The sequence below is a fragment of the Wolffia australiana genome, chromosome 1, assembly GCF_029677425.1.
Source record: "Wolffia australiana isolate 7733 chromosome 1, ASM2967742v1".
Classification (NCBI taxonomy): domain Eukaryota; kingdom Viridiplantae; phylum Streptophyta; class Magnoliopsida; order Alismatales; family Araceae; genus Wolffia; species Wolffia australiana.
Window position 1 is genome coordinate 15470001 of NC_135835.1, and position 15000 is coordinate 15485000.

Sequence of the window (15000 nt, forward strand, 5' to 3'; positions counted from 1 at the left end):
TGGCGAGTTTCCTCTAGCCCCCTTGGCCTTAGCAGGTTCACTTGCCTTCTCGACTCCTTGGTCAGACCACCAGGTCCTCTCGGTTGGCCCACTTTGCTGTCACCTTGAGATACTCTTATCTCCATCCTTGGATTCACCAAAGAAGTGTGTTGGATAAACGATTGGTTTCAGTAAACAATCTTACAAAAATATAAGAGAATAATCCTTGATAGATCAAGCAACAATTATCGATTCAATAATTTTTGAATTCTTCCAGTTAATGATTAATCACAAGTGTCACCTTTTAAATTTAACACAACCGTTCTCAGTTTTCCTTTAATAACCAAATATGACTCTTTTACTACACTCAACAGCTCATCTTAATCATTGATAAATTTCGGCAGAGTGTTGTTTGTATTTGAACAAAAGCTCACGTTTACCTGTCTAGTGGAAATTCAATGTTTTAGGAATAAGTAATACTAACCACAAGCCTAAACTCAAACCTGGAAAGATTTAACCAAATCCTTTAGTTGTCTTCGACCAAGTCCTTCAATTGTCTTCTCCTTCCTGTTTTGATAACTCAGTGGTATTTTCCTACACTGTTAATCTGACCCGAACACAGACAAAAATTCTCCAAGTTTCTTGGGTTGGATAACCCTGTTTTAAACACTTCCAATTTACAATCAGCAGATATATAGGTTTGGTTTGGACACAACTGATCTATCTCAAGCTGTGCAAGATTAACCTCACTTAAGTTGTCAACTTAAGATCACTCTAAATTGAAGCGAATTTCCTAACCATCTAAATAATGTGTTTTCAAGATCCAATCTAACCAGGAGATTTACTTTGACCTATTGCTATTAATGCAGATAATTTATAGTATTAAAATAGACGTTCAGATGAAATTGATCAAACATGTAAATTCAGTCAAGGTTCGATGCTTTAATTGAATGAGAAATTTTCATTTTTATGTTATAGAAATATATTTGATGCTCTGATCAGGTAATAATGTGCATAGTAAAACATGCATGTAAATTATCGACTCACTGAGAAATATAATGTACCAAACTGATACTCCAATGATTCTGAAATTGATTTTTGCCTGAACTTAACCTTGATATGTTGATAGTTGTAATATCTTCAGTACCATGCCAAGGGCTTTCTCAGCTAACCCTGCAATCAAGAACTACAAGCATCAACACATGTAAAACCAGAATGGCCTTACAGATTTTCTCCCTGAAGATCTCGATCACAACTGTAGATCTTCAGGGATTAGCTCGGAGATTCTTCTGGATGATTCTTCCCTTTGTACTTTAACTAGTACACAAGAAGATCTTTTCAACTGGGCAATCATCGTTCTCTGTTTTCTTCTTTCCTCAACCCAGATTGATTATTCTTTTTCAAGGAATCGAGGGGTAGATCGAAATAACCTGGCCCTTATGTCTAAAATGTCCCTCCATTTCTTAATGTAACGGCTACTTCTTTCGAGGGTAAAAAAATAAAGATACTAACCATAATAAAAATTTGGCAATCTTTATAATTCATGCTACAAACTTATCCTTACAGACATTACTATATGCATCTTAAAAATATCCAAGAGACTAATTAGAGCATACCAGAAATGATTTAAGATATCATTGATCTATATTTTTTCTTTAGAGCTATTATTATTATCATCAGATACTGCATAAGAAGTTATTTTGGCAAACTTTAATCTCGTGTTGTAAATTCACCAAAAGCCCAAATGCAAGATTCATGTTTGGGCATCAATCTTCATAATTCCATGTTAATTTCTCTATTTTTTAGGAACCATACATCAACATGCATGGAAAGAACACAATAATGAATAGAAATAGAAATTATAAAATAGGAAGAAAAATAACTTTGGATTTTTATCACCAATGTTTGTTAATTATACAGGTAAGTAAACACTGAATGCTAACCTGTCAACATAGCAGAAGGAAAAAATATTGAAATTCTACAGACAAAATTAAAAAAAACAGACACTAGTCTGATATTACATATTTTGAGGGTTAAATTTATTTTTGAAGTGTTGACTTCCCCAAATAAGAAACTTAAAGGAAAATATAATAATTAACAGGGAAGAATTCTAAGGCGTGAGTCAAAAGTAAAATAACAGTAATGAGTAATAAGAAATTCAACTGATATAACAAAATAGACTTTTTACTCATTCTCTTAAGACTCAAATCACTTAAGACTCAAATCAACATAAGGAAATTCCTAAACCCTATGCTCTGGTTACCTGATCAGTGTCCGCATACTCTTCATTTCAAAGGTTCATATCCTCATAAAACCTCAATGCATATGTAGGTTTATTTATGGATATGGGGGTTATTCCCACATGATATTTATCTAGATTAATTTCTCTCAATAAAATCCTACTCTAAAAATGATGGCTCTAAGTGTGGACCATCATCTATATAAAAGTCTTGGAAAGATGCTTACGAGATCTAATTAAATTCATGTCCACTAATAGTGGATCCAGAGGATGAAGATCACTTAAGTACACAAAAAACTGGTGGTTATCTTTTAATGGTAATGCTTAAGTTGATTGCCATTAACCAACAAAGTTCAGGTAAACTTTTAATCCTTGACTAAAAAAAATATTGTTTAATTTTAAGATGTACAGACTAACCAATTGTGATTTATACCTTTGTGAAAAAATCTTATAAAAATTGCATTAGCAAGGAAATCATTGATAATTAATTATTTTGTGTAACACATATTTAAAGACCTTGAATTTTTCCTTACAAATCCGCACTCTTTCATATGCCTCATTTATGATCAGGGAGCTCAATGATAACACTTAAATTATAGGGTTAATTATGGGAAAGTTACACCGGTATATTTTATGCATTAAAAGGAATGTAAATTTGTGTTATGAACCATTAAATGATTGAACCTATTTTTAGATCTATATTCTGTTGATTTTGGATCTAATCATATTTTTAAGATGGCATCACGATTCTGAATTTTTCTGACATTGTATCCTTAAATAACTTAATTTTTTTATTTACACTATATTTTATGAATTTTTGGAACTTATATTCAGAGAGATATGGATATTTTATGAGGTTACACTTGTATATTTTATAAATTTTCTGTCTACGAATATATTTATTATATTTTATGACTTACTATTTATTTTACGATGATTAATTAATAGATTTTTTGGCTTGAATATGCGCTCGCAACATGTCACCTTTCCATTCATTGAATGGTGACCAATCACGAGTATCCACAATGATTAGCTGCACTAATCATTGCAAAAAGGCACAATTGTGACATCCTGAATCGTGATGACGCAATCAGCCATTATCTAACATCCGATGCACTTTATTTACAGGAAGCGATGTAGATCAATAGAAAAAAGTCAGTTTAAATTACACTAAATTTGATTTCTAAGCCGAGAAAAAGAAATAATAAAAAGGGAAGCGAAAAATCCAAAGTTATGATGGTACACCTGATGCACATGTGTACCACTACAAATGATTAAAAAGAAGTAAATGTTGACATGGCACATGGAAACACATGCCATGTCAAGCACTAGTGATAGAATCTTCACCTTTTCCTGATGAGAATATTGTGATGTGGCGTGCAGCGACACACCATCATTTCACAACTATTAAAAAGTGAAATTAAAATATTTTTTGTCTCTTTCTCCTACAAGTATGCGTGGCATCCTCCGAATGCGCGATTGCAGAAGATGAGGCAATCACGCCAATCATTTACTGTCAGACGATTGGACTAGTTAACAAAAAATAGAAAAGAGGAAACATCAGCGTCAACGATGAGAAGAGAGAAAAAATGGACGCCTAAAATTGCTTCAAATTTATAGCATGACAACAAACAATCTAGAGGTCTGATTGAGGTGAAATTTTCAGAGACGATTCATCTTCACCCCCATCTTTCCACCCATACGCTCTTATCAATGCATTGAGGTGTGGATCAATGTCAAAATTATCCTTGAACTTGCTTCGTACTCATGTGCACTGATTGAAAGATAGTGAGTTTTTGATATCCATAGTGTGTTTATGGTGTTCTAGGTGTGTGGGAAGAAGCAACAAAGAAACGGGGGAGCTTATCTGCACTCACAAATCACTGCGATCCTGGCGGAACATAAGGATCTACAGTAGTCATCGTTACCTTACAATGTTCTTTCTAAACATCGTTCGTAGCTTAGTTCACTTTCACTATCACATCTCATCATCACATCACCTCCGTTATGTTCTTCAAATCACGTTTTACCACCTTCATATTATTGTCTTATCGTTAACTTGTCAATTATTGTATTTGACTTACTCTCTATCCTACTCTTGTCACTCATGACGCCATCCTTTCTTCATTCTCATATTCACTCATCTTCTAAAACCAGAATCATCACTACCTGCTAAACTACTCTCCTTGACTTAATATCACTATCTTGCCTTGTATCTTCTAGTCACTTGATTCCATATTTAGTAAGTATCTCTTATCCTCTCAATACTCGCCATATTGAGATTATTAAATCCTTATTCATCATTCCCTTTGGAGAAGATTCGTACTCATCACTTACTAAGGTTACTAAGTGAGTACGGCTTTATGCTTTTATTGAATAGTCTCAAACAATACAAACGACAAGTTTAAACTCTAGTTTTCAGATTATCACTCAATAACTTGGGGAGTTCACACATCACAACATAGTACAATCTGGAATTAATACCTTCCTTGTGCTATTTTGCTTTCATGGGTATAGTATATTCCAAATTATATACTCAATCCCCATGAGTATTTACACAAACCATAAACCAACAACTGAAACATAAAAATATTATTTGCTAAGGAATATGTACAACATGATTCCATTGCTTTGACTTTGTGCCGCAAATGGTCTCACACTTAGTTTTTTTATCCTTCTTACCAAAAAGTTTATCGCCAAATACTAAAGGAGAAATCTCATTTGATGATCCTAGGTTTTTATTCCTTTCGGTTTATAAAAAGTTCAATGGATAATTATCAATAATAATAATAATTATTGTACTTACAAACGTACAAAATAAAATTTTATTTAGTGAACCAAAAAGAAGATAAGTCATTTGATCATCAGATTTGATATACATATTTGATATATATGTGGACTATTTATTTGTATTTCTAAACTTATATTATTTATATTTCGATTATCAACATACTGGAAGTAGATTGAACTAATTGGAACATGTTTAAAAAGACTGGTAAATATCTCTATTTAAACAGATTTGATGTCATACAAGTTGGGAGTTGATGGAAATATATGTGGACGGCAAGACAATCACACATTATATATCTCATTTCATGTTCATTAATAGAACATATTCATTATTGTGCACGTGTGATACTTATAATGAAGTCCATGAATACATAATGTGACTTAGTGAATTTTGATAAGATCGTAATACAGAGGTCACTAGTCTTTAAGCACATGTTCTAAATATTCCTATTCGAAGAATACACGAGAAAGACATCGAAGTGTCTAGATAGAATATCACTATCTAACCTCACTCATATGATGAGTATGGCCGTTCCCATAGCCATTAGTATGGAGACACTAAAGGTAAATAGTGGGTGTTCAATAGTGGAAATAGTTCAATGAATTGATCTGTACAAATCCCTATATGGCATTATACCTCATTGTCAATCATGTTGATTCACATCATGATTGTGTAAGTACTCCTTAGACATGAGCCACCAAAGACATCTTGTGGACACATCTGAAATTGACTATGACCTACGTGTCCCTAATCATGGGATTCTAAATAGTCTTAGTTTGGATGCATTAAGAAGTTCACAAAGATGATTCAGTGGTCAAGATGGGATCATCCACCTCAGTATAAAAGGTTACAGTTCAAGGAAAACGATGCGATGAAGTCCTTGGCCAAGGCAGCGAAATATCATAAAAGAGTTCTGTGATGATTTCCAAACACATTAGTACTAACTCGGACGACCGATTAGGCTTTGAAATATGGCTATAACCTAAGTCATTCTAGGAGTCTCAAGTGGATGAGGGATTGTACACAGTTACCGATGATGAACAAGAGGTTTAGTTTGGCTCCCCACGTGTTGGAAACTTAACCTATCTATTGGGTTAAATAAACCTGATATTAATTAAACTATATGGTGGTATATTTAATTAATTTGGAAGGCCAATAAAGGTTAGGGGGCTGCTGGAGTCCTTAACTAGACTAATACATGGGCCTAGAGGGTCACACACAAATGGTCTTTAGATGTCAAAATATATACAAATTTTGAGAGTTTATATGAAAAATACCCACTTATTATAAATATGGGAAGGGCCAGAACGGAATTCACCCAGGCCAAAATTGTTAAGGGGCCTTCCCCTTCTTCTCTCTTCTCCCCATGGCTCCTTTCCATTCCCAATGCGATCATAATGGCATAATGACTGGGACGGAGGTTGAACAAAGCTCGCCAAGGTGAAGTACAAGATTAAACGATCTGAAGACTGCATGGATATGTCTAGAGACTGCACACATGAGCAGCTTAACACATCCCACTCGAGGATCCAAGAAATCAAAAGTGAGGTACGTACACAAGTGATTTGTTTCATGATTTTTTCCATGCCGTTGCGATTCTGTTTTAAGTCTTCCATTGCAAGGAATCATCATGCCCATCCAAATCAAGGCCTCAACAAGTTGTTGATGATTATACATTAAAGTTTAATATCCATAATTCTATCTTAGTGAGGGATTTTGAGTTGTTGAATGCTAGAAAACTATTTTCTATGCAATAGAAGTCATGAAAGATTCAAAATCAATATCTAAAACAAAACACATAAGGTGTACCTAATTTAATTAATTTATACGTTGATATAGTAAATGAATAAGGTTTGTTAATAATTTTTACTCAACCATTAAATTTATTAAATATAATGGTATATGGATCTAGAGGGTCACACGCATAAGATTAAATTTCCAGTGTATGTGGTGCCAAGAAACACCTCCTCTACTATATTCAGATTAGTGTACAAACTCTCCCATGAAACCTTTACCATCATCAATCACCAAATATATAATCCTTTATCCGTGTGAGACTGCCAGATGGCTTAGGGTATGGTTAATTCTCAAACCTTAATAATTCATGTAGTAAGTACTGGTGCATAATGGGGATCAATTGGAGAATACCTTCTCTAGTATTGTCAATAATTGGAAGTGATTTGGTTGTATCATCTTCTTTGATTCAATCTCCTATACCGAGGGCAGACAATTACTTCTTGATCACTCAACAACCTCCATGTAGTTCTTACTTTATCTTAGCTCAGACATGTTTGAATCCCATGGTAAAAGGCTCATAACACATAGTCACAACATAGTCGTCCATCCATGAGATGTCTTTGACGTCTTAGTTCAACCATGATATGAATCAATCTGATTGATGTTTAGGTATAGATCCATTCAAGCATTCATACAGATTAAATTAGTGAACTCTTTCTCAAAAGAGAGCCCTTTGTCTGTCTTTAGTGTGTCCACACTAATGGCCACATGATCATCCAAACTTATCGGATCAGTTGGATTATATATTGTTATTCTTATTGTATACTTATCGTATAAGTTGGATTAGATATTGTTATTCTTATTGTATACTTATCGTATAAGTTGGATTAGATAGTGTTATTCTATGCAGATAGTTCTATGTCCTCTTGACTATCCGTTGAGTTGGAATATTTAAAATACATGTTTCAAGACTACATATTGTATAAGTAGGAACAGGTAGCATTATTATGTACGGATAATTAAATATCCATCTCGTCTCTCCTTTGAATAGGAATATTTAAAAACTGTATTATGACCTCACCATAATTCACAAGTTCATTGAACATATTCATGGAATTGATTAAAAAATAGAAGTCATAAAAGAAATCATTGAAATAAAAATGAAGTGACTCATGAAAAGTAAAGCCCTCATATTGGATGGTAAAGTTGAGCAGGTCACATCTACATGGTGGAAAAACTGAAATAAATTTGATTTGATGATAGAAATATTTGAGAGAAAAAATATCACCAAAAAGAAGTAAATATGAAACAAGAATAAGGTTCTAGAGCTCAATTCCATAATCTATGTATAGACTTAATGTTATAGTGACTTAGAAATTAAAACCAAAAGGAAGAAGATTACCACAAAGACTAGTTGAAGAAAACAATGTTTGATAAGGTTACCCTAGAAGTCATATATTTGAATTGGTTGTATGACTTTAAACTTATTTCAATATTAGTTTCATCATTAATTTTTTCTTGAAAAATATCCCCTTTTCTCTCTTGTGATGAATAAATTATATGTTTATGATTGTCTTCTACAACTCCTTTATCACCTCTTAAACTACAAAGATCATTCTTCTTATCAATTATGAAATCACTTAATCATCATATTTCATGCACAAAGATTTAATGTGTAGTGAATATTGCAGAAATTTATAAATATGTTGATGAATGTCTAAAGTGAAAAGTGAAAAATCAACCTCTCTGAATACGTTTGACAGCCCAATAAACAGATTTATCCATCTAGACAGGCCTCAAAACTTTCATGATGATAAAACATCACGGCTCATGTTTTTAGAGCATGTCATTTGATGTAAATCAGAGTTATCGTTCTAGTACACATAGTTTAATGACTTATCATTAATTTATTAATTTTATCTAACACCAGCATGATGATGACAGCATGCCAACACAAGAAATATTTGTTTCTTTCACCTAATTGAAAAGAGAAAACTACCCGAGGTTCTTAATTTATTTTTCAGTGAGTTGTGCCCATTCACTGAATTACAAGGTTCATGTGACCTGACACAGCAAATAACTTATTTAGGCACAACTAACTCTTCATGATTTAGTGCGTGATTTTCACAGTAATATTTGAGTTTTTTTCTCATTAGGTTCCTCTCACATATTATAATTGACTTTAAAGAAATTCCCAAAGATTCTGGAATACATAAGATTAAGTTTTCTTCAGTATGTTGGGGATAAAAAGAATTATTATTCATTAAATATTTTCCAGAAGTCACTTAGAATCTCACATCATTGTGATCGCCTCTCAGCCGTGTGGAATCACTTTTTACTTTCTTTTTCTTTTCATTCATGGCATTACCAAAATGTACTCCATCTTAGTCTCACTTACTCCCTTCGGCTCTTTATGAAGAGTAAAGATCCACCTGCAAAATCTCAAACAGTAGACTTAGTCCTTGTAACATCTCCGTTTTATATCCTTCATGATGCGTTGAAAAACACTCAATTCACTAATCATCTCTACTTCTCAATTATTATTCACTACAAGACTAAAGTTAATGATTTTCAACTCGAGGATTCATCCTCATCTTATCCTTGAAGTTCAATCATCTATAATGCCTTTTAAATGTGATACTGTAAGCACCATTTTGGATATATTTCTCAAATTGATTATCTTTTTAATCACATTGATGGATTGGGCCTAAGAACTTCAGCCAAGGTCTTGTCTCAACTACTTGCACATGAGGTCGCACACTTTGATAGGAAGCTAGTGTGATCATCATGCCTCTTAGGAGTCAGAGCATGTCTATATCCATAGCCAAAATCATGCCTATAAAACTGCCTAAATTCATGTATATTATGATGGTGGTGTGTAAGACAATGTACGTATCTTAGGTCATGTCCATTAGATTTCTTGGATCCATATCTAGATCTAAAATCATAATTAGTTTTAAATGACCTAACATGGTTGTTCCTAGGTATGCATCCATAATGAAATATGGGCTCATCCTAGTCCAATTCTCGGCTTTTGCACCGTCTCATGGTTCTTCCTAGGTATGCATCCATAATGAAATAAGGGTTCATCCTAGTCCAATTCTCGGCTTTTGCACCTTCTCATGGTTCTTCCTAGGTATGCATCCATAATGAAATATGGGCTCATCCTAGTCCAATTCTCGGCTTTTGCACCGTCTCATGGTTCTTCCTAGGTATGCATCCATAATGAAATAAGGGTTCATCCTAGTCCAATTCTCAGCTTTTGCACCTTCTCATGGTTCTTCCTAGGTATGCATCCATAATGAAATATGGGCTCATCCTAGTCCAATTCTCGGCTTTTGCACCTTCTCATGGTTCTTCCTAGGTATGCATCCATAATGAAATAAGGGCTCATCCTAGTCCAATTCTCGGCTTTTGCACCTTCTCATGGTTCTTCCTAGGTATGCATCCATAATGAAATATGGGCTCATCCTAGTCCAATTCTCGGCTTTTGCACCTTCTCATGGTTCTTCCTAGTAGACGTGGTCGCTCTATTCTTTTTTGTGCGAATTTGTGCAAATTGTTCGTTCAGTTTGGTTTTTCGAACAGAACAAAAACGAATTCGAACAGAACATCACACAAACCCGTGTGCGGTTCTTTTGTTTGCTTTGTGCAAATTTTGTTCTAGTTTTGTGTGAATGTGCAAATTTTGTTCGTTTTTGAAAAAGAACAGAACAAAGAATAAGGCCCTGTGAGGTTCTTTTGTGCAAATTTTTTGTTCGTTTCAAACGAACAGAACAGATCAACCATGTCTACTTCCTAGGTATGCATCCATAATGAAATATGGGCTCATCCTAGCCCAATTCTTGGCTTTTGCACCTTCTGTCTTGGAATGTCGAGCCTCAGTTCGTTGGAGCTTGGGCTCCATCTTCTCCTAAGGTACATCTTCTCCTATAGAGCATCCTACAACTTCTTCACAGCTCTTGTGACCTTAGTGGTTTGAGGCAGCCTCTTTCGCTTGACCCTCGAATGAGTGGCCATAGCCTGATCCTTAAAGAAGAAAGACACTGCGATATCAACATCATACAGAGGATCACAGATCTATCTGCTACCTTTCATATTTACTTTTCAATCACTCTCACTAAGGTTTCTAAGTTCCTTTGGTCCCTTCTTCAAACCAGTGTTCTCATGCCTGAGAACCATGGGCGACCAATGAATCACCTGTGAACCACCCATGGTCTGTCATAACAGATGCCATTGTCTCTGCCAACTCCACTGAGACCACCATATATCTACCTTATGTTGTTGCCATCGCGTCCCCTTCTAATACCACCATTGTATCCAGGCCGTGCCTGGCCATCACTGCAACCTACATCGCCGTGTCCACAACCGCCCAACCGCCCTTGTCGATGCCACACTGTTTTCATCATGGACCGCCCCCAGTCCAGTTTCAATGCAGACCCGGATGTTGCAACTGCGCCAGCCATATGATCTGCCTCTAAAGGAACCTACAGAATGAACTGTCGAGGGCTGTGGAGGGAACCACTGATCAGAGATGATGGATGGATTGATCATGAGATGAGCCCACTGCGCATTTGGCTAGATGATCACATGGATGAATTGCTGAATCGAGCCAATGATTGATTGAACCACGCTGCAACTTCAGTTTGTTATTCTTGTCCGCCCTCCTAAAGGAAAAGCTACTATCAACATTCAAGTTAGGGGTAATCATAATAACCGTAACCATTAAAATAACGGAAAGAACTCTCGAGGGATTGCAGGATCATATCAGGTTATTGCTTAGACAGTGGCCAAATAATCACCATTATTATTTCTTTCCTATTGAAACATGTCATGAGGTGTTTGCAAGGAAATCAAAACCTCTTGATGCATGAAAATAACTTATCTTTTTTCATGTTTCCAATTGTGCACTCTCTCCTCCGCAATCTCTTTCAATGAGTCAGAATGCGGGGCAATAGACTTCTTCGTTGCGCTAAATTACAATTTATAAAAGAGTATAATCAAGTAAGCAATGCTTTGTAAAACAGTTTCGCCTATCCGAAGTTGCAATGCTTCACCCCATAGTACTCTCAGAAGGTTTGAAGGGTGCAGATTTTTTCACATGCCAAAAACGAAATGAATCCTTTCTAGGAATATTGCATAGACATTACCACTAAAAGATTTCGCATCGATGATCTTATATACAAAAAAAATAATTAAAAAGCAGGATGCAGCCCAAACCTGACGGGGGAGGAGATTCACCCTCACTTTTGCTTTTTCCTCCTTTTCGCAGTTCGATCTGACAGACCACCCCGGCTAAAACTATCAACTGGGTGGTACTTGAGAGATGCCAGCGCCTCCTTTCTCTCGTCAAGCTTCCTTCTATGATGACTCTGTTGAAGAAACTCGTAAGAACTCAGTCCCAGAGAGCCCCCACGGAGCTCAACCAAAGGCCTTACAAAAGTTTTTAATGTAACCCAAGAAACTTACAAAGTTTTTACTGTAAATTTCAATCTGCTGATTGCAAAGCTTGATCTCCATTTCCAGCGCACGCGTGCGAGAATCTATGGGGACTGTACACTGCTCCACGAGCTGCCTCTGGCAGCTGTGGACGACCGCAGGCTGCCACACTTGGACAGCCACCGAAGCACGCCTGGCCACAATCCTCATTTTCAATTTATCTACCTCTCCATCTATCAATCAATTTATCTCTCTACCTACAGATCTCAAGAGAAGTGACAATGTTGAAATGACAACATTTCTTGTCTCTTCTTCGACCAACCCATTTTCTAGCAACTCGTATAAATCCAGAGTGGAAAGGAAAGAGAAGGAATCGAACCTGACACGATCGAGATTCCTCAGCTCTGAAATGGCAGCCTTCAGCTTCTCCTGTTCTTTCCCGACCAGAGATCGGAGCTCTTCAAGCCTTCTAGAACACTCAGAAATCTGAGAGTCTTCCTTCAGCACAGCAAGCCGCCAGGCGGCCAGCTTTCTAGCTCGGTTCCTCTCGAACCTGCCGTAAACCCGGAAGAAGATTTCTTTATCTCTCTATAAGGCAAGCCAAAGGAGATTGAAAGAAGACGGGTAGAGGTCCTTACTTGGCCTTGTAACTCGACTTGGGGTCGGAGTACAAGCCGAGGGAAGAAGACCCATCTTGGGGAAAATCTTCAGCGAGAAGAACGGACCAGAGATCGTCCTCCGCCGATAGACGATGGAGACGGCGGCAAGAAATCGACAGGCAGCAGAGTTCTCTAAACCCTAGAACAGAGCTCCGAATCCCAATCTCCATTATGCGGCTCCACAGCTCGTCGGGCAGATTTCCCATCACCTAATTCTCCCCCAAAGAAAAAATCATCCTCCCTTGGCCATTCTCCGAAGCAAAGGACGACCCTTCTTCTTTCAATCTCTGATCTCTAAATTCCCAGAAAACCTTTCTCGCAGAAGATTTTCCCCAAGATGGGTCATCTTCCCTCGGCTTGTACTCCGACCCCAAGTCGAATTACACGGCCAAGTAACGACCTTTAGCCTTGTTCTTTCAATCTCCGATCTCTAAATTCCCAGAACAGCCTTCTCGCAGAAGAATTTCCCCAAGATGGGTTCATACTCCGCGACCCCAAGTCGAATTACAGGGCCAAGTAACACCCTTCTCTGTCCATGGAAACCAGAAGAGAGAAGAAAATCATACAAAGAGTTAAAACCCGACAAGACAGTAACTACAAAAGAGATAAAAAGAGAGAGACTGACCGGGGATTAAGAGGATTGACCCTCATTAAAGGCAAGCATATCCCCGTTCCCGGAGAAGACAAGCGCGGCACGTGAAGGCCAACCTAAGCACGAGCCAAGGTGGCAACGAAGGGATGGCTTTCGCCGAGCGTCACGGAAGGGAAGAGGAAGAGAAAGTTGACCGGAGAAGAAAAGAGTCAGCGAGGTAGATGGCGGGTGGAAGGTGACTACTACTACTTCTGTTGCTTCTACTACTCTCCGGAGTCGGTGATGCGGTTATAAGTGTATATATAAAGGGAGGAGAGCGCTGGAAGGGGACAAGGAAGGGGCGCCATGGGAAGGCCGCCCTGCTGCGAGAAGGCCGGAATAAAGAAAGGGCCATGGACGCCGGAAGAAGACATTATCTTGGTCTCCTACGTTCAAGAACACGGCCCGGGGAATTGGAGATCGGTGCCCACAAACGCCGGTGAGCTCTTCTCTATCAATCTAAGAGAATTTCCTCAACTGGGTTTTCCTCAGAATTCTCCTCTGACGAACTCGCTATGCAGCAGGGCTGATGAGATGCAGCAAGAGCTGCAGGCTGAGATGGACGAATTACCTGAGGCCGGGGATCAAGCGGGGGAACTTCACGCCTCAGGAAGAAGGGCTGATAATCCAACTGCAAGCCTTGCTGGGCAACAGGTGAGAGAAGAAATTATCGTCAAGAAATTGTTTTTTTTTTGTTGTTCTTGGGATGAGAGGATTGAGAGGATGAAGTGTTGGGCAGGTGGGCGGCGATCGCGTCGTACCTGCCGCAGAGAACAGACAACGATATTAAGAACTACTGGAACACGCACCTGAAGAAGAAGATCAAGCGGCTGCAGGCGGTCTCCGGAGGGGGAGAAGTGAAGGGAATAATGGAAGGGAATTCTACGGTGGGCATTGGAGGAGGGCATAGCTCAGGTACTTACGCTTCCAGCGCGGAGAATATCTCTCGGCTTCTGGAAGCCTGGACAAGGCCCTGCGAGAAGGAAGAAGGCAAGCACGATGAGGAATGCCATGGCAGTAGCGGCAGCCTCTTATCTCAAGAAGAGATCGACGCTCTGCTCTCAATTGAGAATGTTGGGTGGGAAGAGTCCGCCGTTGAGCTGAAGCCCCCACTGTCTCTTCTCGAGGGCTGGCTCTTGGACGAGGCCGCTGACCTGACAGACACGTCTCTATAGTTTTTTTTTTTTCTTCTGATGTCTCTCTGTCTAGAGCTATCTCTCTCTCTTCTGCCATTAAGAATGTAACTATGATTACCATAAGAAAGATGTCATCGTGGTTTGGGGGGGCCATGTGAGGGACAGGGTGGCGTCACGAAGATCCTGCACGGGGGAGGAGAGGATGGGATGGGATAGTCTTTGATGGGATCATGTGAATCTTTTGATGGCCATCGTGCAGGGCTTTAAAGTACGGCCTAGAGAGAGAGGAAGTGAATGGACGATTGACGAGGAGAAGGTAGGGGAAGGGGAAAATCAAAGGAGAGAGAGAGGGAGAGCGACGAACCTTAGCTTCTTTCCCTGTAGGTGGT

The 15000-nt window shown here is 38.1% G+C and overlaps 2 protein-coding genes across 9 annotated transcripts; one reads left to right on the forward strand and one right to left on the reverse strand.

Moving 5' to 3' along the window:
- Nucleotides 1-9027: 9027 nt before the first annotated feature.
- LOC144708285 (F-box family protein) lies at nucleotides 9028-13671 on the reverse strand. Of its 7 annotated transcripts, none has more exons than XR_013582764.1 (7): nucleotides 13470-13671; nucleotides 12824-13373; nucleotides 12565-12738; nucleotides 12216-12378; nucleotides 11967-12118; nucleotides 11337-11413; nucleotides 10458-11233 (listed from the first exon to the last, which is right to left on the reverse strand). XR_013582764.1 is itself a non-coding variant. In XM_078581555.1 (6 exons), the coding sequence occupies exons 2-5, from the start codon at nucleotides 13048-13050 to the stop codon at nucleotides 11990-11992; spliced, it is 693 nt and encodes a 230-aa protein (XP_078437681.1). In that variant the 5' UTR covers nucleotides 13051-13373; nucleotides 13470-13671; the 3' UTR covers nucleotides 9028-9178; nucleotides 11967-11989. The 7 variants fall into 7 exon arrangements, 5 of the variants coding, with proteins under 5 accessions (XP_078437681.1, XP_078437672.1, XP_078437677.1 ...); XR_013582765.1 differs by having other exon boundaries at nucleotides 11337-11425; XM_078581555.1 differs by lacking the exons at nucleotides 10458-11233; nucleotides 11337-11413 and adding an exon at nucleotides 9028-9178.
- A 108-nt stretch (nucleotides 13672-13779) lies between these two features.
- Nucleotides 13780-14753, forward strand: MYB60 (myb domain protein 60). Of its 2 annotated transcripts, none has more exons than XM_078581523.1 (3): nucleotides 13780-13914; nucleotides 13997-14129; nucleotides 14215-14753. In XM_078581523.1, exons 1-3 carry the CDS (start codon nucleotides 13782-13784, stop codon nucleotides 14648-14650), a joined length of 702 nt encoding a protein of 233 aa, XP_078437649.1. In that variant the 5' UTR covers nucleotides 13780-13781; the 3' UTR covers nucleotides 14651-14753. The 2 variants fall into 2 exon arrangements, with proteins under 2 accessions (XP_078437649.1, XP_078437657.1); XM_078581531.1 differs by having other exon boundaries at nucleotides 14000-14129.
- Nucleotides 14754-15000: the final 247 nt, after the last annotated feature.